Genomic DNA, 22947 nt, shown 5'->3' with positions numbered 1-22947 from the left:
ACATGATCTAACTGTGCTTACAATAATGAAAAACAAACCAGAATGGGAATTATTGATTTATGCTTATTACAATTTATTCAAAAGCCCAGAAGCTCAAAATGCATTTAACCATATTGTATTACTGAATAGAATATTCTTACAGGGTATCATTTCATTCTCTTGGTGACTTTTTAGGTGGCATAGCCCTTATGTGTCATCTGTGTTTGTTCTGACTCAAAGCACACTGGTGCGCTGCAACACTAACTCCTCTGTCGAAACAGCAGGAGGCTAATGTAGGCTTTAGTACTTTGATGTCACCCCATGGTTCCATGACAGCCACCCTGACAGGTTATAAAATATGCTCATTTTTAAGGGCTCCAGGTAACAAGCTAGAGATGTTGTCCTTTATAATATAAATAGAGGGATAAAGAAAAGAGAAAAAGAGTAACTGTTGAAGCAGATGTTGGGAGAGAGGAGCCAAGGAGATGCAATGCAGAACAGTACTATCCTACATTAGCCATGGATGAAACACAATGGGAACTGGAGTGACAGTGGGAATAGGACTCAAACCATTTGAAATGCTCTAAACATAACCAGCCAAGTTGCTGAGCTAGCTGCAATGCAGCATGGTAAAAAAACATTCTGAGCAAAGGCTATTAGAAGGGCAGATATGTCACCTCTAGAGGCCACCATGAACATGCACACGCACGCACGCACACACGCACGCACGCACACACACACACACTGTTTTGAAAACCTCATCGTTGGTGCGTCTGTTTCTGTGCTCCCCATAAGCAGATGGCAGCAGCCTCAGGAAGTATATGAGTCCTGCTCCAAATGGGGAGAGACTGCCACTAAATTAAAAGGCTGATTTCCAAAGCCCTCTGCCTCACAACACAACCCTCCCCTCTGGATGGGAAATGATGAGTTTAGATCATAAACGAACAGGATGCACATGACAGGCTAAAGACAAGACACTGACGGCAGCATTGTGAACATTATGAACAGCACTCGGATGCTAATGAGGTGTAAATGACTTTGGGCTCTGTTGATCTGTATCACACAGGCTTCCTGGTGTAGGGACAACAATCTAAACACCAGATCCATTTACTTACTGCTTAACCGATGACACTCCAATCACACACAAACTAATGAAGTGACAGAGCTGTCAGAATATGAACTGGAACAGCTTTAATACCTGAGACACGTCTCCCTCCTCCCCTCGTCGAAGGGAAATGTAAGATGAAAAAGCAGCTTAAGCATGCACATTACAAGGACATATGTATACTCAATTAAAACAGCATATCCTTGAAAAGTGCTGTCCATTTTCACTGCAGATCGAGACTGTACGTGTTAGAATACAGAACACAAAAGAGCTGATGAGTAGACTATGTCTGTGTCCCAAATGGCACGATATTCCCTACGGGACCTTGTCAAAAGTAATGCACTACATAGGGAATAGCGTGCCATTTGGGACACATGCTATGTGTTTCAGATTTTCCAATGAGTCAACAGGGGCTTTGTGTCTAGGCTGCAGGACAGCCAGGGGAGGTAAACATTACATAATGCAGAAGTCCTGGTCTGTCCTTCAGCTCAATAACAAGGTGCTATGCTACATTACCCTCTAAACCTCTGTCCTACTGCTGCCAACTCTCTCAGGGAATGGACACATTTACAATATATTTATTTCAATGTGGCCAGAGACAGAAAAAAACACCCTGATACATTATACAGTAGGCTCAGACTGCTACCACGATGTTACCTGGCATTCCCCTATTTCCATTTAAAACGTATTTCTAAGCCCATGCCTGAATGTTTTTGAACCTGAAATTGAGGCTACTTTCATCATCAGAGATGATTATTGCTAGTTCAACAGTGTTGTATGCAATTAGAAGTACATCCACAAAATACATTTATTACTACAAAGTAAAGCTAAGATGATTTGACATAAATGTGGCCAGGGCCATTTGTTCTGAGTGGACTGCAGCACAAATGAAACAAAAGTCAATTATTACAAGTCATGACCTATTCAAAAGTACCATAGTGCATTAAGCAAACTGCAATCATCTCCTAATCGCAGACCTATCCTTTTGCTACCACAATGGATTTCTATTATTTTTCAGAGGATACTTATGTAAAGACAAAATCCAGACAGTTTACACTGTACAGGATGTAGCTGTGATATCCCTCTCCCCCTGAAAGCTTTGTACTGCACTAACTTTGACCAGGACCCATAGGGCTCTACTCAAAAGTAGTGAACTATATAGGGAATAGGGTGCAATTTGGGATGCAACCTAAGTCATCAAATACAAACTCAGCAGTCCTCCATGACCACGTTTAAGGCAGCTACTGACCCTTTTCATGCTCATCTGATCTTCTGGGCATGAACATTCCATCAGATGATTCACTACAGACTGACTACTTCTCTATCTCTCAACATCAAAACAACAAATCTGTCTGTCGCGGTGGCACCAGGACAAGTTGAACAAGTGATTGAAAGCGAAATGAATTGCTGTGTGCTGCATTTCAGTTCATACATTACACAGCAGGCCTACTATATCCAATAGCAGTACCTTTTGTACACTAACGGCTTAGGCCTTTTTATTCCATTAAGAGGGAGCGTTTTATGAAAAATAGTGTTAAATTAGAGGAGACTGGAGGACATTATAACTGCACTCCCACTTATTAATAATCTCTTCATATATGCAGTAAACAATGCATATCATTTCAGACAGACAGACAGACGTGGCACTTAGATATACCTACAGTACGTGTCAGCTAAATTATGCTAATAAGATTAAGCTACTGTACGCCTATTTCTACCGCTTAGTCATCATATAAATTATGCACTGGAATGGTTTTAGAACTGAGGATATTCCACTTATTAATATCGTCTTCATATACAAAGAATAACAAAACTTGGTATCATTCCAGACACCAGAAAGAACAATATACGGTATCTGTCCTAAATTATCTAATGTGATTAAATTAAGCTACTGTATGTATACCAGTAGCAAGGGAAAACGAATGCACCATCTCATTGAAGCCACGGAGTTCAAGGCTAACCGAGGTACTGCAGGCATTGTTTGCTGAAAACAAGATCCCTACAGTATGTCCTACCCTACCTCTTTCAGGTAATAAATTCTAACTTATAGGCTCTGTCTCTTGTGCAATATGCAAGTACCTGTGCTCCGCTGGCCTTTCCTTAAAAAACGTTCCTAAGCTCTTGGAGTCCCATGTAGGAAAAGCTAGACTAGAATAGCTTGCTGGACATTTGTATAACTTTTTTAGCTGAATGTTAAATACAGCAGCTATCACATTTCAGGTAAGACCCAAATGCACACTGTACTGAAGTAACAATGTATATTACAGCAACAGGGGCAGGCAAACAACAGGTCAAGGCAGGCAATCCAGAGTAGTGGGAGAATCCAGAGTAGTAGGACTGCAGGCAGGCTCAGCGTCAGGTCCGGCAGAGGTCGGTAATCCCGAGTAGTGGGGCAAAAGTACAGGACGTCAGGCAGGCTCAGGGTCAGGAATATCAATAGACAGGAACAGAGGGAAAACCGGGTAAGAGGGAAAACCGCTGGTAGGCTTGATGAAACAAAACGAATTGGCAACAGACAAACAGATAACACAGGTATAAGTACACAGGGGATAATGGGGAAAATAGGCGACACCTGGAGGGGGGTGGAGACAAGGACAGGTGAAACAGATCTGGGCGTGACAGCAGCCAATAGAACTCACGAGTAGTTTCAAAGAAGAGTGAACGTGCGACAGCAGTAGGCTATAGCAGTTATTTTTTCAGACCCCATAACCATTCAATCTTTGTGAAGAGAAGTGAAAGCCTTCTGCATATACCTAAAGTCCTATATTATTCAAGGATGTCATTAGAATGATTAAGAACAACAAAACGTATTTAATTTAACTGTTGAAAGTGAGGAAGGAATGAAGCGACAATAGAGAGAGAAAGAGGAGGTACTCTATTAACATTACGGGAAAAATAATGAAAGGTATATACAGTTGAAGTCAGACGTTTACATACACTTATGTTGGAGTCATTAAAACTCGTTTTTCAACCACTCCACAAATTTCTTGTTAACAAACTATACCTTTGGCAACTCTATTAGGACATCTACTTTCTGCATGACAAGTAATTTTTCCAACAATTGTTTACAGACAGATTATTTCACTCATAATTCACTGTATCACAATTCCAGTGGGTCAGAAGTTTACATTCACTAAGTTGACTGTGCCTTTAAACAGCTTGGAAAATTCCAGAAAATTATGTCATGGCTTTAGAAGCTTCTGATAGGCTAATTGACATCATTTGAGTCAATTGGCAGTGTACCTGTGGATGTATTTCAAGGCCTACCTTCAAACTCAGTGCCTCTTTGCTTGACATCATGGGAAAATCAAAAGAAATCAGCCAATTGAAGACCTCCACAAGTCTGGTTAATCCTTGGGAGCAATTTCCAAATGCCTGAAGGAACCACGTTCATCTGTAAAAACAATAGTAGGCAAGTATAAACACTGTGGGACCATGCAGCCGTCATACCGCTCAGGAAGGAGAGGCGTTCTGTCTCCTAGAGATGAACGTACATTGGTGCGAAAAGTGCAAATCAATCCCAGAACAACAGCAAAGGACCTTCGATAGGATGACACCGACAGAGACGGCCGCCTCGCTTCGCGTTCTTAGGAAACTATGCAGTATTTTGTTTTTTATGTATTATTTCTTACACTGTTACCCCAGGAAATCTTAAGTCTTATTACATACAGCCGGGAAGAACTATTGGATATAAGAGCAACGTCAACTTACCAACATTACGACCAGGAATATGACTTTCCCGAAGCGGATCCTCTGTTTGGACCATCACCCAGGACAACGGATCGGATCCCAGTAGGCAACCCAAAACAACGGCGCCGCAGAAGGGGCAGACGACGCGGTCTTCTAGTCAGGCTCCGTAGACGGGCACATTGCTCACCGTTCCCGAGTATACTACTCGCCAATGTCGTCTCTTGACAACAAGGTAGACGAAATTCGAGCAAGGGTTGCCTTCTCTGTTTCACGGAAACATGTCTCACTCGAGATACGTTATCAGAGTCGGTACAGCCACCCAGTTTCTTCACGCATCGCGCCGACAGAAACAAACATCTCTTGGGTAAGAAGGGGGGTGTATGCCTTATGATTAACAAGTCGTGGTGTGATCATAACAACATACAGGAATTCCTTTTGTTCACCTGACTTAGAATTCCTAACAATCAAATGTTGACCACATTATCTACCAAGAGAATTCTCTTCGATTATAAATCACAGCCGTGTATATCCCCCCCCAAGCAGACACCTCGACGGCCCTGAAAGAACTTCATTGGACTCTATGTAAACTGGAAACCACATATCCTGAGGCTGCATTTATTGTAGCTGGGGATTTTAACAAGGCTAATCTGAAAACAAGGCTCCCTAAATTTTATCAGCATATCGAATGCGCGACCCAGGCTGGCAAAATTCTGTATCATTGTTACTCTAACTTCCGCGACGCATACAAAGCCCTCCCTCGCCCTCCTTTTGGAAAATCTGAGCACGACTCCATTTTGTTGCTCCCAGCCTATCGACAGAAACTAAAACAGGAAACGCCTGTGCTCAGGTCTGTTCAATGCTGGCCCGACCAATCTGATTCCACACTTCAAGATTTCTTTGATCACGTGGACTGGGATATGTTCCGGATAGCCTCAGACAACAACATTGATGTATACGCTGATTCGGCGAGCGAGTTTATTAGCAAGTGCATCGGTGATGTTGTACCCACTGTGACTATTAAAACCTTCCCCAACCAGAAACCGTGGATTGATGGCAGCATTCTCGCAAAACTGAAAGTGTGAACCACTGCTTTTAATCATGACAAGGCGACTGGAAACATGACCGAATACAAACAGTGTAGCTATTCCCTCCACAAGGCAATCAAACAAGCTAAGCGTCAGTATAGAGACAAAGTAGAGTCACAATTCAATGGCTCAGACACGAGACGTATGTGGAAGGGTCTATAGTCAGTCATGGATTGCAAAATGAAAACCAGCCCCGTTGTGGACACCGACGTCTTGCTACCAGACAAACTAAACAACTTCTTTGCTCGCTTTGAGGACAATACAGTGCCACTGACACTGCCCGCTACCAAAACCTGCGGGCTCTCCTTCAACGCAGCCAACGTGAGTAAAACATTTAAACGTGCTAACTCTCGCAAGGCTGTCAGCCCAGACAGCATCCCTAGCCGCGTCCTCAGAGCATGCGCAGACCAGCTGGCTGGTGTGTTTACGGACATATTCAATCAATCCCGACCCCAGTCTGCTCTTCCCACATGCTTCAAGAGGGCCTCCATTGTTCCTGTTCCCAAGAAAGCTAAGGTAACTGAGCTAAATGACTATCGCCCCATAGTACTCACTTCTGTCATCATGAAGTGCTTTGAGAGACTAGTCAAGGATCATATCACCTACAACCTACCTGACACCCTAGACCCACTCCGATTTGCTTACCGCCCCAATAGGTCCACAAACAACGCAATCACAATCACACTGCACACTGCCCTAACCCATCTGGACAAGAGGAATACCTATGTAAGAATGCTGTTCATCGATTACAGCATTTAACACCATAGTACCCTCCAAACTCGTCATTAAGCTCGAGACCCTGGGTCTCAACCCCGCCCTGTGCAACTGGGTCTTGGACTTTCTGACGGGCCGCCCCCAGGTGGTGAGGGTTAGAAAACAACATCTCCACCCCGCTGATCCTCAACACTGGGGCCCCACAAGGGTGTGTTCTCAGCCCTCTCCTGTACTCCCTGTTCACCCATGACTACGTGGCCATGCACGCCTCCAACTCAATCATCATGTTTGCAGACAACACTACAGTGGTAGACTTGATTACCAACAACGACGAGACGGCCTACAGGGAGGAGGTGAGGGCCCTTGGAGTGTGGTGTCAGGAAAATAACCTCACACTCAACGTCAACAATTCAAAGGAGGTGATCATGGACTTCAGGAAACAGCAGAGGGAGCACCCCCCTATCCACATTGATGGGACAGCAGTGGAGAAGGCGGAAAGTTTTAAGTTGTCGGTAGAGGAGCAGTTGCCGTACCAGGAGGTGGTACAGCCCGACAGGATGCTCTCGATTGTGTATCTGTAAAAGTTTGTGAGTGTTTTTGGTGACAAGCCAAATTTCTTCAGCCTTCTGAGGTTGAAGAGGCGCTGTTGCACCTTCTTCACCACGCTGTCTGTGTGGGTGGACCATTTCAGTTTGTCCATGATGTGTACGCCGAGGAACTTAAACCTTTCCGCCTTCTCCACTGCTGTCCCATCGATGTGGATAGGGGGGTGCTCCCTCTGCTGTTTCCTGAAGTCCATGATCACCTCCTTTGAATTGTTGACGTTGAGTAAGGCTCTCCAGAGGGTAGTGAGGTCTGCACAATGCATCACCGGGGACAAACTACCTGCCCTCCAGGACACCTACACCACCCAATGTCACAGGAAGGCCAAAAAGATCATCAAGGGCAACAACCACCCAAGCCACTGCCTGTTCACCCCGCTATCATCCAGAAGACGAGGTCAGTACAGGTGCATCAAAGCTGGGACCAAGAGACTGAAAAACAGCTTCTATCTCAAGGCCATCAGACTGTTAAACAGTCATCACTAACATTGAGAGTCTGCTGCCAACATACTGACTCAAATCTCCAGCCACTTTAATAATTAAAAATTGGATGTAATAAATGTATCACTAGTCACTTTAAACAATGCCACTTTAAAAATGAATACATACCCTACATTACTCATCTCATATGTATATACTGTACTCTATACCATCTACTGCATCCTGCCTATGACGTTCGGCCATCGCTCATCCATATATTTATATGTACATATTCTTATTCATTCCCTTATACACTTGTGTGTATAAGGTAGTTGTTGTGAAATTGTTAGATTACTTGTTAGATATTACTGCACGTTCAGAACTAGAGGCACAAGCATTTCGCTACACTCGCAATAACATCTGCTAAGCACGTGTATGTGACCAATAAAATTTGATTTGTGAAGATGGAGGAAACAGGTACAAAAGTATCCATATCCACAGTAAAACGAGTCCTATATTGACATAACCTACTTTTTGGAGAAATGTCCTCTGGTCTGATGATGACCATCATTATGTTTGGAGGAAAAATGGGGAGCCTTGCAAGCCAAAGAACACCATCCCAAGCCTGAAGCACGGGGGTGGCAGCATCATGTTGTGGGGGTGCTTTGCTGCAGGAGGGACTGGTGCACTTCAGAAAATAGATGGCATCATGAGGCTGGAAAATTATGTGGATATATTGAAGCAGCATCACAAGACATCAGTCAGGAAGTTAAAGCTTGGTCGCAAATGGGTCTTCCAAATGGACAACAACCCCAAGCATACTTCCAAAGTTGTGGCAAAATGGCTTAAGGACAACAAAGTCAAGGTATTGGAGTGGCCATCACAAAGCCCTGACCTCAATCCTATAGAGAATATTTGTGGGCAGAACTGAAAAAGCGTGTGTGAGCAAGGAGGCCTACAAACCTGACTCAGTTACACCATCTCTGTCAGGAGGAATGGGCCAAAATTCACCCAACTTATTGTGGGAAGCTTGTGGAAAGCTACCCGAAACGTTTGACCCAAGTTAAACAATTTAAAGGCAACGCTACCAAAAACTAGTTGAGTGTATGTAAACTTCTGACCCACTGGGAATGTGATGAAAGAAATAAAAGCTGAAAGAAATAATTCTCTACTGTTATTCTGACATTTCATATTCTTAAAATAAAGTGGTGATCCTAACTGACCTAAGACAGGGAATTTTTACTAGAATTAAATGTCAGGAATTGTGAAAAACTGAGTTTAAATGTATTTGGCTAAGGTGTATGTAAACTTCCGACTTCAACTGCACATGTCAACGTACTGATTATACAAATAGGCCCTAATACATTTGAAAATTCTAATCAAGTTCGCTAGCCTATACTTGTAACTTTGTAGGGTGCATGCGCTTTACATAAATTGCATGTTCTCTTTTGCTTTATCATGGTTTGAACGATCCATAAATCCGTAAATCCAGTCCACATAATACAGTATAATACAAAACAGTACAGTAATACAGTTCACACTAAAAAGGATTAGCCTACTGGAACTACTGTACAGTTGTTTCATTTATTTAAGAGAGCATATAGCTAGTTACATGTATGGGTTGTTATGTATTTCTGTTGTGTGTAATGTGCAGTAGCATATATCATATGTAATCAGTACAATCATTTGGGCTTTTTTGGTCTTGGGCTCATTACCACAGGGTTCAATTCTTGGGCCAACTCTTTTCTCTGTATACATAAATGATGTCGCTCTTGCTGCTGGTGAATCTCTGATCCACCTCTACGCAGACGACACCATTCTGTATACTTCTGGCCCTTCTTTGGACACTGTGTTAACAACCCTCCAGACGAGCTTCAATGCCATTCAACTCTCCTTCCGTGGTCTCCAACTGCTCCTAAACACAAGTAAAACTAAATGTATGCTCTTCAACCGATCGCTGCCTGCACCTGCCCGCCCATCCAGCATCACTTCTCTGGACGGTTCTAACTTAGAATTTGTGGACAACTACAAATACCTAGGTGTCTGGTTAGACTGTAAACTCTCCTTCCAGACTCACATCAATCATCTCCAATCCAAAGTGAAATCTAGAATTGGCTTCCTATTTCGCAACAAAGCATCCTTCACTCATGCTGCCAAACATACCCTCGTAAAACTGACCATCCTACCAATCCTCGACTTCGGCGATGTCATTTACAAAATAGCCTCCAATACCCTACTCAACAAGCTGGATGCAGTCTATCACAGTGCCATCCGTTTTGTCACCAAAGCCCCATATACAACCCACCACTGCGACCTGTATGCTCTCGTTGGCTGGCCTTCACTTCATCATCGTCGCCAAACACATTGGCTCCAGGTCATCTACAAGACCCTGCTAGGTAAAGTCCCCCCTTATCTCCGCTCACTGGTCACCATAGCAGCACCCACCTGTAGCACGCGCTCCAGCAGGTATATCTCTCTGGTCACCCCTAAAGCCAACTCCTCCTTTGGTCGTCTCTCCTTCCAGTTCTCAGCTGCCAATGATTGGAACGAACTACAAAAATCTCTAAAACTGGAAACACTTATCTCCCTCACTAGCTTTAAGCACCAGCTGTCAGAGCAGCTCACAGATCTCTGCACCTGTACATAGCCCATCTTTAATTGAGCCCAAACTACTACCTTTTCCCCTACTGTATTTATTTATTTTATTTATTTTGCTCCTTTGCACCATATTATTTATATTTTAACTTTTAACTTTCTTCAAACTACAAATCTACCATTCCAGTGTTTTTTCTTGCCATACTTTATTTACTTTGCCACCATGGCATTTTTTTGCCTTTACCTCCATTATCTCACATCATTTGCTCACATTGTATATAGTCTTATTTTTTTCTACTGCATCATTGATTGTATGTTGTTTTACTCCATGTGTAACTCTGTGTTTTTGTATGTTGTCGAACTGCTTTGCTTTATCTTGGCCAGGTCGCAATTGTAAATGAGAACTTGTTCTCAACTTGCCTACCTGGTTAAATAAAGGTGAAATAAAAATAAATAAATAAAAATTAAATATCGTTAATGTTGTGCTTATAAAATGTATTTAATCAGGCTCAGGTAGCATCATGTTTGAATTTTCATGCTGATCAAAGCTCTAATCAAATCCAGACATGTTTCTGCTTTACAATGCTTTTGAATGACCCGGGTCTGGCGGGAAATACCGGTTACCCAGGAGAAAAGTGATATATTCTCGGGATGGAACTTTTGTAAAATACAGGGAAAATATTCAACCCTAATCTACACTGATTGAAGTGTATTTAACAAGTGGCATCAATAAGGGATAATAGCTTTCAACCTGGATTCACTTGGTCAGTCTATGTCATGGAAATAGCAGGTGTTCATAATGTTTTGTACACTCAGTGTATGCAGTCATTAACCAGTAGTCCGCATATACACTCTTATGTGGTTCTAGAACAGTAGCCCTAGCCACCACAGGGCCCACAGAAGGATGTGTCTCCCAAACGCTGTTTTATTTGAACTCTTTATTACCTCTGTCGAGACTGTCTGCTTAGCTCTGAGACCTCCGGAATGGCCACTTTACAATTCACTGGCGTTCAGCCATCTCAGGAGAGTGTCCTGCTTTCCAGTTTCCCCGGTGCAGAATGGTAATGGTAGCGAGCGTCAGTTGTCTGGTCCCTGCAGGGTAAGCCATGCCATGGCTGAGCATCTAAACCAGTGGCCTACTACAGTCTAAGGTTAATGGAATGCAAGGTGTGTGTGTATATATATGTTTGTGTGTGTGTGTCTCAGGGTAATGGACTGCAAGGCTGCTCTCCCATGTGGTGATTACACTCCACTGAGGCAGAGCCTGGGACTAGCAAATGGTACCATGACATGACCATTCCCTGGAAGATGCAGGGAGGGACACAACTACCGCATGGGGAGTGCAACTGGGAAAACTCAGGTCCCAAGAAACACATCCTGAAACATATCATAAAATACAGAACTTCATCTTTGGTTGGATAAGAAACAGCCATCAATTATACTCCATTCAACACACAGCACTAATAAAGTATTGCATGATGCCTTCACTGATAACACATAAAATATCTCCTTACAAAGGCTGTACTTTGTCTAAGAGATCACACACACACCACACCAAATGTCTGGCTGCCATTCATATCTGCCGTTAGGTATCAGAACCAGAGCACTAGGTTATTGGAGCCAGAGTGCTGGTGGCCTATAAACGAGGTTTAATTTCACTGTGCTTCTCTTTGCGGGGCTCAAAGCTGATCTAATTCCTTTTTCTATCAATACATAATCCATGATAATAAGCTGCGACAAATTCCCATGATGAATATTCAGGGTTTCCCTCCACAGGCTTAGTAAATAAAATGGAGCCAACACGGTTAATCTAAATGATAATGGAATACCTGGTGAGGGGAGACTTGGCCCACTGCAACCTTGGATATACGCTACGTTTTAGCACAATATTGTACCATCTTCTCACAAATAGGAGTTCAATGGGAAGGTCTTCGCTATCAATATATAAGATTGTGGAGGGAATTGTAAACGTGGCTACAGTGATTTCTTAGCTGGTCACATTTGATAATATCATGAAATGAGCACTAGTATCAGTTTAAAGATCTAAAATTGATATTAGGATGATGCAATACCCATTTCAAAATTTACAGAAATAATAAAGAATATGTTCAGTTAGAGGAAGGATAAAGCATGGAATAAGAAATCCCAGAATGTGAAATAATATGGTTACCTTGTAGGCGGGAATGAACTGTATAGTGAATGGGTGAATGAGTGCATAAATTGATGAGTAAATTATTGAATTACATCTTTCTGGATTGAAGTGTTTGGTGAATGGGTGCATGGATGAACGTGTGAATTAGTCATTTACATCTGTCTGGGGTTTCGTCCGAGGCGTCTGGACAGTCAGGCTCCCCATCACAGAGCCAGCCCTCGGGGATGCAGGTCACCTCGTCATAGCAGTGAAACTCCCCCACATCACACAGTATGGACTCTGGATGGAGGAGAGAGAATGGAGAGAGGAGATAGAGATGTCATGGATGGGATGGATGGTTTGCATGTTTCAATCAAAACATGCACCTGTAGTAGTCAACTAGCATAAATGCCTAAAGGTTGCAGTGACTGTGTATTTACCTTGAGGCAGTTACAAAACAGTTTGGAATGAAATGAGTTGATCATATGTATGATAATTGCATTATTCAAGTTATGCAGATGTAGCCTATCTTAAAAAAAAATTATGGATATTGTCTTCTTTACCCAATGCCCCTCTGTGGATCAATAAAGTTTGTTCAATTCAATCACTGTCACAATAAGTAGACAATTGTTGTGAGTAAGCCATTTCCTGGGTATACTTATCCATACAAACTCTTCTCTCTGTAGACCCACGCTTGTTTAAACTTGACAGATACAAAAGCCCACTACTTTGTGGTGGTGAAGACTTTATATTATGTCGATCACAAGGTTCTGTAGTTAATTGTTTTTAACACTGTCTGCAGTATAGAGCTCTTTCATAATGTATCATTAGGACACGATGAGACAATTATCAATGACTTGTTTGCCAAAAAGCCTATGCCAACAAGACAAGAAACAGACACAAGTGCTGTTGGCATTGTCTGTGACTCAACCTCTTTCTCTCTACAAAGATGTAACATCCTTCACCTTTTGGCAAGCCACTACAAAACAGTCTCTACAAGTCTTGTTTCTTATCTGTCAACTCCCTTACGTTTTGTACTTTTTACTTCACCAAGGTGAAAGCCTGGTCAACTAAAAAGTCATCCCAACCTTCCAATAGCAGGGCATCTGTCAGCATGTTGACATGTTTCCCTGCCGGGAGCTGTCAGCCACTGTGTGATCTTTCAGCAGAATGACACATGCTCTGCTAAAGATTTGACACCACCTTGTTGCCCACAACTAGCTCCTCTCCTCCTCCTCTCCATCCTGAAGAGAACCAATCATTTGTTTCAAAGCTTTAATCCTCAAACGCTCAGGCGTACAAGCATACTCTATCTCTCTCTCTCATACACACTGTATTCCTAACCCTATTATGGAATGTGTGCGTGTTTGTGCATGGGGAGGATGGGGGAACAGGTTTGCAGCACATGAGTGGTGGTGATAATTCAATGCACCACTGCACTATGCCCTATAGTGCCCTCAAGCAAATTCAGTACCGGGGGAGGAATACGAAAAGGTCAACCATCTAATTTTCCCCCCTTTTTCTTCAATCTAATTCCACCGCTGCCATCTATCTGAAAACCTCCCCAGTTTGATTCAAGGTCTTTTTTTTAAATATTGAATGCTTTTATGTTTGAAAAAGTGATTATTTTAAAGATGGAGCATGTTGATGATATTGCAAACCACTGAGTTCCTCTTGACTCAAATTCATGTAGGTAAGGGAAAAAAAATAGGCTATTGAAGATTATGATTACGAATAAATCTAATTAGACTATTGCAAGATCTAGATCTTTATATACAAAGATGAATGTTAAGAGAGCTATTCCTGTTGGGGTGGCAGGTAGCCTAGTGGTTAGAGTGTTGTGCCAGTAACCAAAAGGTTCCTGGATCAAATCCCCAAGCTGACAAGTTAAAAATCTGTTGTTTTACCCCTGAACAAGGCAGTTAACCCACTGTTCCCTGGGAGGCTGTCATTGTAAGTAATAATTTGTTCTTAACTGATTTGCCTAGTTAAAAAGTAAAAAAAAAATACAAAAATCCCAGTGAGTATGATAAAACAAAATGTTAATAAGATACATTTATAATAGTAGTCCTTTCTTGCAATAAAAATTAACCTGAGCAGGTTAACCTAAGCACAGAGCCATAAAACAAAGTGGCATAGTGCTCAACTTCATAACAAATAGTAATATTTGTGTCACTATAATAAGATACATTCTAACAAGAGATCCTAGCTAGAGCTATAGGGAGTTGTGTACTGCTATAAAATAGATAATTCCCTCTAAGTACTCTGGCCTGACATTGACCTCCTCAACACATGCCTTCCTTAAATCTTGATTCTGATAGGAAGCATTTGATTTTGGTAGCTTAGAAAGATAGTGTGTGTGTGTGTGTGTGTGTGTGTGTGTATGACTGTGTGGTGTGTCCTATACTGGGAGATTAGGTTGTTTACAGTATGTAAATGCATTTTAAAATGCTAACAAGGTGTTGTACATAATCTTATAAAATGCGAGATAAGCTTATAAAATGAGTCATATTACCAGATACAGTAGATAGATGGGAGAAAACAATGTAGTGTACTTAGCTCGTTATTGTGCAATGGTTTCTGTTACCAGAGGCTTATTAAAAGTGTCCCCTCAAGGGTGACAGTATTGCATAGCTCATTGTCATGGCTTTGGTTCATTTTACAGGAGAGAGGAAATGGGGTAATGTTTCACAGCTGGTACATATTTTTGCCATTTCTCTACACATCCACAGTATGAATTGTTTGCTTCAAATGTTATTAACTCTTGCTAACCTATGACTATGCTATCACTAATAACTTCAAACATTACGCTATCATTAAAAATAACAAATGCCACAGTCTTGGGGGGGGGGGGGGTTTACATAATTTGGTTTCATCTGTTTTAGGGGAGCTTTCAAAGTTTATTGTAAACGCAAATGTTTATGCTAATAAGGAATTTGTTTTTACTAGTGTGTGAATTATTGGCAATTGATATGTAAATTGTGTAATAGTATTGCCTTTCAAGCGTGATCATCACTGTTCATTAAGAATTTAGGCCTATTGTTTGAAGGTGTAAATGGTTTGTGCCAGGTTAAGGCATGTATTTTTTTTCTTTAGTAAAATGTATGAGCTTGTTCAACATGAGCTTCAGCATAGTAGTTACACTTCAGGTAATGATATTCCACAAAATACAGGTGAATAGTATATGTGTGATGACAGCTGCTTTTACAAAGATTATTGTCTTGTACATACACTTTAGTCAATACAAAAAATTGCTTGCATTTCCCTAATCGGTGCTCTGTGACTTGCTATAAAATCCTTGCATTTTTGAGTGGGAAAACTATTGGTATGTAGAATGAGTAAACAAAAAGGGTTATCGACCTTTACTGACAACATAAGAGCATAAGGGTATAAGGTATCAATAAGAGAGTTAAGAGTTATAAGGTATCAATAAGAGAGCTAAGGGTTATAAGGTATCAATAAGAGAGCTAAGGGTTATAAGGTATCAATAAGAGAGTTAAGAGTTATAAGGTATCAATAAGAGAGCTATGGGTTATAAGGTATCAATAAGAGAGCTAAGGGCTATAAGGTATCAATAAGAGAGCTAAGGCTTATAAGGTATCAATAAGAGAGTTAAGAGTTATAAGGTATCAATAAGAGAGCTATGGGTTATAAGGTATCAATAAGAGAGCTATGGGTTATAAGGTATCAATAAGAGAGCTAAGGGTTATAAGGTATCAATAAGAGAGCTATGGGTTATAAGGTATCAATAAGAGAGCTAAGGGTTATAAGGTATCAATAAGATGGCTAAGGGCTATAAGGTATCAATAAGAGAGCTAAGGACTATAAGGTATCAATAAGAGAGCTATGGGTTATAAGGTATCAATAAGAGAGCTATGGGTTATAAGGAATCAGTAAGAGAGCTAAGGGTTATAAGGTATCAATAAGATGGCTAAGGGTTATAAGGTATCAATAAGAGAGCTAAGGGTTATAAGGTATCAATAAGAGAGCTAAGGGTTATAAGGTATCAATAAGAGAGCTATGGGTTATAAGGTATCAATAAGAGAGCTAAGGGCTATAAGGTATCAATAAGAGAGCTAAGGGTTATAAGGTATCAATAAGAGAGCTAAGGGTTATAAGGTATCAATAAGAGAGCTATGGGTTATAAGGTATCAATAAGAGAGCTATGGGTTATAAGGAATCAGTAAGAGAGCTATGGGTTATAAGGTATCAATAAGAGAGCTATGGGTTATAAGGTATCAATAAGAGAGCTATGGGTTATAAGGTATCAATAAGAGAGCTAAGGGCTATAATATATCAGTAAAAGAGCTAAGGGCTATAAGATATCAATAGCTTGGGTGTATGGGGTTGGACCAGTGTGCCTGATTTTCTTCTTCTCAGAAGTCTCTATGGATGTGTCTAGTACCTTTGAAGCTGAAATGATTCCCATTGAAGGCATGGAGAGAGCTCGTGGTGACTGAGAGGGAGCTGATAGAGGCTGGTGGTGACTGAGAGGCCATTTACTCTCCTGGTAGGCAGCAGGAGCTATGAAAGAGAAAGAGGGCCTCTGGACCTCAGAGCAGCCCGAGTTTCCATTGATGTGTCTACCTGCTTTCATGCTGGCCTGCCTGCCTGCCTTGAAAGGTAAAGGGCCACATTTGAGTCATTTGGATGACCTCTCATGTCAATTTATCTCCCCTCTCAGATTCAATAGCCTTTACTCCTTGTCTGTCAATGTTTGCTGCCACTGCAGTTTTGCAGCCCGGATCGTTTCAGAATGAAATAGAAAGGGAAAATATTATATTTGAGGAGGGGAAAAAACCATACTGTGTCGTCGATCCCCAGTAAAATAAATAGGACTACGACTGCATTTGCATTAAAAAGAAACACACAGAGTCCTACCACCAACACAGACATTGTATCACTAAACAGTATGGTTATTTGAAGATAATTTCGAGTGGCGGATGGATAACAGAACAAACAGCACATCAAAATGGCAGTATAGCAGGCTTTGGTCGGTCGGCGAGTGAGGTTGAAAAACATGGACCATTACCATAACAGTGGTAAACGTTTAGTGGAGCCTGGTCGGGCACATTATCACAAGCTTCATTCCTGACACCCTTTTTCCGTTACAACAGGCAGAACACCACTGCTCATTAAAGACATTGAGCCCTTTGAAACACGGCAGATTTGAGAGAGCAGAACAGAATGTATAATTTTGGAGACAAGAAGAGAAAAAGGAAAAATGGCTTTCAGAATGGCTTGGAACTGGAAGACCATGCAGGCTACAGGGAATAAATAACAGACCATTTTTTTTCGAAGTTAAATTATATCTAGGTTCAGTAGGATGATTCATCGCTAGATACCGTACTGTACATTCACCATATAGATACATAACTGTGCTTCATTAATTGTAATCCTACCATTATTCATTCCAGAGCAGACTTTGGTGCTGTATCGCAAACCAATAAGATGACAATTACGGTGAAATTCCTATCCAATTTAATTCAATCTCGAAACGCAATAAAGGCCCACCACATGGAAAGGGCTGAGAAAAGGTCTAACTGCTTGACATGTGAACATCCAACAATTGGCTGGTCAAGAGCAGGCCCTCTAATACAACACACATCACTTGACCCTCATTGCCCTTATTAAACTGTCATTCAGTGTTCCCTCCCTGCATCCTTCCTCCATCCTAACCGACCATGGACAAACCTCCACCATAATATATCCCTACGCAGGGACTAAAGATACTGTACAGACAATGGAATAGACCTCCGCAACATCACACTGCTGGAGAGATTGGTTAATTAAACTGCATTATTGAAAACCTTATATTTTTAAGATTAATATTTGTCTTTGCTCAGTGTTATTACACTTTGCAGGTCAATTTGCTCCTAGGACATAACCACTCCACAATGTACCCCTACACATTGTGTGTGGCTGTGGAATTGACATTACAATGAATACTTAACTGGCAAATGGCACTGAAGGCCATTTGAGGACAAAAGTAACTAAACACACACACACGTACACATGTACACACACACACATACTGAATGCAACAACATAACTGTACTGAACGTCAGCGCCGACTCTTCTTCCTGGCCAGCTATGGGTCATATACATTACAGATCAGAGGAGAGGGCTCGGTGTCAAACTGAGCAGGTTATTAAGAATATAACCACATCACAGCATGGACGTGTTCAAGCCCTATCCTAATCTTCATATCATGTCTGCCATGAATCCCAATGCAGAGCCAATGCCATGCATCTCAATGCTGCAGCCCGTTGCTACCACTTTAATGAATCTTTATCATAAGCATATCTGTCACGGTGACACCCGCCATGTGGTATTTAGAACCCAAATGCCATCCACGTCGACTCTGATCAGGAATATGAAGACGTGAGAGCACCATTACTTTGCTCTTTGTAATAAATGACTTTAGAATGTCAGTCATCTCTCTGGCTTCCACCCGGAACTATATGAATGTCATCAGCATTGAAACAAGAATTTGTCCATTTCCCTCTGTCCAAGAAATCATGCATATAAGGGTATTTAAAGTGACTGCATGGCATAGCCAACTCCAGTTAGCATACTGGCTTGGGTGAGATAAAATAATGACGTACAAAGGAGAGAAGGAAATGACAAATTACAAATTCCATCAAGCTCTCTTAGCCGGAGGCCAGTCAGACTCTGCCAGGAGGCCTTCCCCCCATGGCAACATGGAGCAGCAGCATCTCTGCATCCTAATGGAACTTGGCCAGAAATCAATGGGAAAGGACAACAGGGCCTTCATTAGACACAGCCTGACCTTCAATGCTGAGAAGGGTCACTCTTCTTTTTTCTGTAACAGCAGGGCCATGTCAGACATTATCACAGGGAACAACCAGTAGAAAAAGTTTCAGAACAGAAAGACTGCTGGAATAGCCTCCTTGCTCCTTGGTGTAATTCCACAGAGTAAACATTGAATGATTCATGAGAATTATCTTAAGCCATGTGGTCCTTTGCTGCCCTTTCGGCTCCACATGCAAGACAAAGCACTATAGCACAATGCGCCTCACAGCGGAAGTACAGTATCTCATTGGTTATTGAATCATAGCAGTAGTAATTGTTATTTGGCAAGTGAAAGCTCAACGCTAGTATTATCTGGCAAACACTTAACATCGGCGGTGTAAAAACGACATTTAGCAAATGTTACTTCAGGTTGAGCTCCCTGAACGAGATTCAAGTCTCTGTAAAACAGATCATTGTCCTCCATTCTTAAATTTCAACACTTAAGATGCAATGAAAGCCTCTATAAGCCAGGTCACCGCTCCCAATTCATTCATAACAATTCTTTATATGCAACACAACACATAATACATTCCATGTACCTATTCTGTAGAGGTAAGCAGCAGCACAGCCAAAATGTGTATGCATGACAATGTGCAGTTAGTTACATACAGTACATGTGGCGGTCAATAATCATATGGCTCTATTCCAATCACTGTGTCCTATCAGAGACCTCCATTTTACCTGGGTCCTGTAGAGGATTTATGTTCCTAACTACATCACGATGACCAATCAGAGAGAGTAATGGGTGATTAAGGATACCAGATCTTTTTCAAGCCGGGGGGTGAACTGCCAGTCAAGGTTCTATTGGGGCTCATCTTGTTATAATGGGGCGGGGGGTTGGTGGTGTCTGTGTGTGTCAGGGTCCTGGGCTCTGTATACTAGATTAAGAGCATCCATCGTCTGTGTTGTAGAGTGAGAGCTGTTACTATGAATGATGGGATGGATCACCTCTGCCGTGGTCTGCACAGAGCTATCCATTACCCATCAACTCCGCTTTGCTAGGCAACATGTCTCTGTGTAGGTGACAAAGGAAACATAAGGGTTACGCCACTCATATATAGTGCATAGATAGAGAAGGATAAGAACGTGAAGAAACTGAGCTACCTTTGAAAATCAATGTATCTTATATTCAAGATGTATGAATATTGTGGTAAGGCTACACTGTCAAACTGAAACACTACACTCTACCACATAGTAAATAAACAGTCAATCAAAATAGGGGAGTTCATTTGTTTAAATTATATGTTTATGACTGGGAAGTGCATCAAATAGTCATTGATGCCCTGTGAGTAATGTCTTTAACACTACATTTATATTGTATTCTGCAACTGCATATGGTGCGTTCAAAGCCCAGGAAGATATACAGATGTAGGATCTTAATTTAATCTCCCGGTTGCAGGAGAACTGTCCTGCAGTGCAGGAAATGTAAAACATGTAGTGAATTTGAGGTTTAAAAAGACTTTCCACATTGAAATTTCACATTTGATTTTCCCTTAGTAAAAAATGTATCAACCCTACAAAAATGTCCATTCATTGTAATCCACATAACAATTCACATTTCCTGTTGTAGCAAACTGGCTCAAATTAAGATCCTACATCTGTATATAGCACCCGTATGGATGTGAAGATGTCTAGATGACAAACTGTACAGCAGAGGAGAGGTAGATTGTTACTCTTATTACTGAGAAGGGTATAACAGCAAGCTGAAACCTGGTGGATTTCTCATGTTCACAGGATGGCTAGAATAGAAAAGGTTTCTTGAGACATGGATTCCTGATCCAATAGAAATAAGTACAAAACTAAAATATTGATTTGATTGATTGATCAGTCAGTTTTGTTGCTGATTGGATTTCTATAGATATGCATTTTGGGCTGACACCCAAAAGAGAAACAGCAGCCAGGAAACCAGTAAGCAAACAAATATAAACATTTTCCTACTAAACCCCTTCCTTCTCACTAATGTGATATAGCTGTGTATCGTTGCTGCTGGCTGGCTACAGCATCAACACAGATACCTCTGATTAAGATATATTTGCTCGACAAAAATGAAAGTAAAGTTCCCAGTTTTTCCCCTCGGTGAGCAGAGCCCAGGCTCACAGCTGGAAGGCAGCTTTAGCAGATTTGATTAGTTTCATTTCATTAGAAAACAGGGAGCACGTCTCATCTAATGTTTCTAAAAACATAACCCTGTCTTATTACACTTCAGATTCAGCCTCATAATTGTGGTAAATTGAGATTTGAACATAACATTGAAAGAAATACAGCCACCAGCGGATTTAATATATAACCGCTAGATGAGAAGAGAAGCAGCCTGCTTTGTTTGATATTTAATAATAATAATATGCCATTTAGCAGACACTTTTATCCAAAGCGGGTTACAGTCATGTGTGCATACATTTTATGTATGGGTGGCAAACCCTCAACCCTGGAGGAGTAAGTACCATGCTCTACCAACTGAGCCACACAGTACCATGTGTGGGAGGAGATGATCATGGGCGAATACAAAGTGCCAATTCATTGTTACATCTGCATTTCAAATTGCTTAGTTACAAAAGATCACGCAGCTTGTGCTTTTATACCTTGCATTCTGAAAACTGTTGATGCATAAATAAATAAATCCAATGTAAATCCTATTACAGAGAAAGGTAGGCTAAGGCTCGGCGGGATGCTAATCTGGTCAAAGATAACCCTGCTGTGGTTTCACTGTTTAATTGGGAGTTTGGACTCATTATTAGGAAAGCTAGTTGCTGATTGAAATACATAGTCTTTGATTAAATCAATACACCACTGAGATACTAGAAAAAAACAGCAGATCACATTGTCCTCAGGGACCAGCACTGAGTAGCTTGTCTGAGAGTTTACAATCAACAAGTCATTATTTAAGACTACCACAGTATTACACCTTGATGCAATATACAAATAAAAATCAGGAAACTTCTACATCCAACAGGTTTAGCAGCTATGACTCTAAACATGGACACATCAATATTTCTTACTCTTCTTACACTTAGCCAAATGTTGTGTTGCTATGCCACCACTAGCGGTTCTGGGGGGGGGGGGGGTATGAAAGTGGAGTATGAAATCATTTTTACATAACACATTTTTGCTATCATTCTTTTTTTTTACATCCGTTATTAGACAGTGGCAACGATGATGATTATGAACATGGTCTTTACCTGCTAATGCCTGCAATGCAGTGAAGAAAACGATGTGACAACAATAACGTCTAATGTAACTGGCCCCTCTAACAGTACAACTGGCCCCAGCTTGGCCCCCCCAGTTGAAATGGTATAGAACCACCACTGTATGCCTATGCCATTTGTGGAAAAGTGCTATACAAAGCCTATGTAATTGCTAATAGAAGGTTAAAGACAGGGCGTTCATCAAGATATGTGTTTAAAGCTGGAGAACCTCGACTCTGTAAAGGTCTTGGCAAAGGCTTTATATTGAAGCAGAGCTCTCACTATGCTATAGTACTGTAATTATAGCTCAAAACCTAGCCATTACATAAACTGTAATATTGTGTTTGTGTGCTTGTGTGCGTGCGTGCATTCATAACCATGCGTGCGTGTGTGTATGTGTGTGTGCAGCCTCTGCACCAGCCTCTACCCTCCAGCTAAAGTCAGATAAGGAAATGATAGGCAAAACTTGAGACTTGTTAAACAAGACTGATACAGTACAAAATTATTTTTCTGAGCCTGAAGCTAAACTCATTTGGCTCCATTTGCACTTCCTGTAAAATTTTTCAGGGGGGTTTTCTGTTTAAAAGGCTTTGAAAAGAACAGGAAGAGGGTCCTATTAGCCCTGCAG

At 41.3% G+C, this 22947-nt stretch overlaps 1 protein-coding gene across 8 annotated transcripts in view; it reads right to left on the bottom strand.

The window, feature by feature from the left end:
• The window catches only part of lrp1bb (low density lipoprotein receptor-related protein 1Bb), a 441142-nt gene that overhangs the window by 296191 nt on the left and 122004 nt on the right, over window positions 1-22947 (bottom strand). For 7 of the 8 annotated variants that reach the window (XR_003869151.1, XM_029711578.1, XM_029711581.1 and 4 more), the window contains exon 2: window positions 12499-12621. The exons of the other annotated variant lie outside the window; for it this stretch is intronic. Coding sequence is in view for 6 of the 7 variants with exons in the window: in XM_029711578.1 (XP_029567438.1) it covers window positions 12499-12621 (123 nt within the window). In the remaining variant the exon portion in view is untranslated. The remainder of the gene's footprint in view (window positions 1-12498; window positions 12622-22947) is intronic. 8 annotated transcript variants of the gene reach the window in all.

This window comes from Salmo trutta, chromosome 24, assembly GCF_901001165.1.
Source record: "Salmo trutta chromosome 24, fSalTru1.1, whole genome shotgun sequence".
NCBI classification, from domain to species: domain Eukaryota; kingdom Metazoa; phylum Chordata; class Actinopteri; order Salmoniformes; family Salmonidae; genus Salmo; species Salmo trutta.
This window is presented reverse-complemented; position numbering and strand designations above follow the sequence as displayed.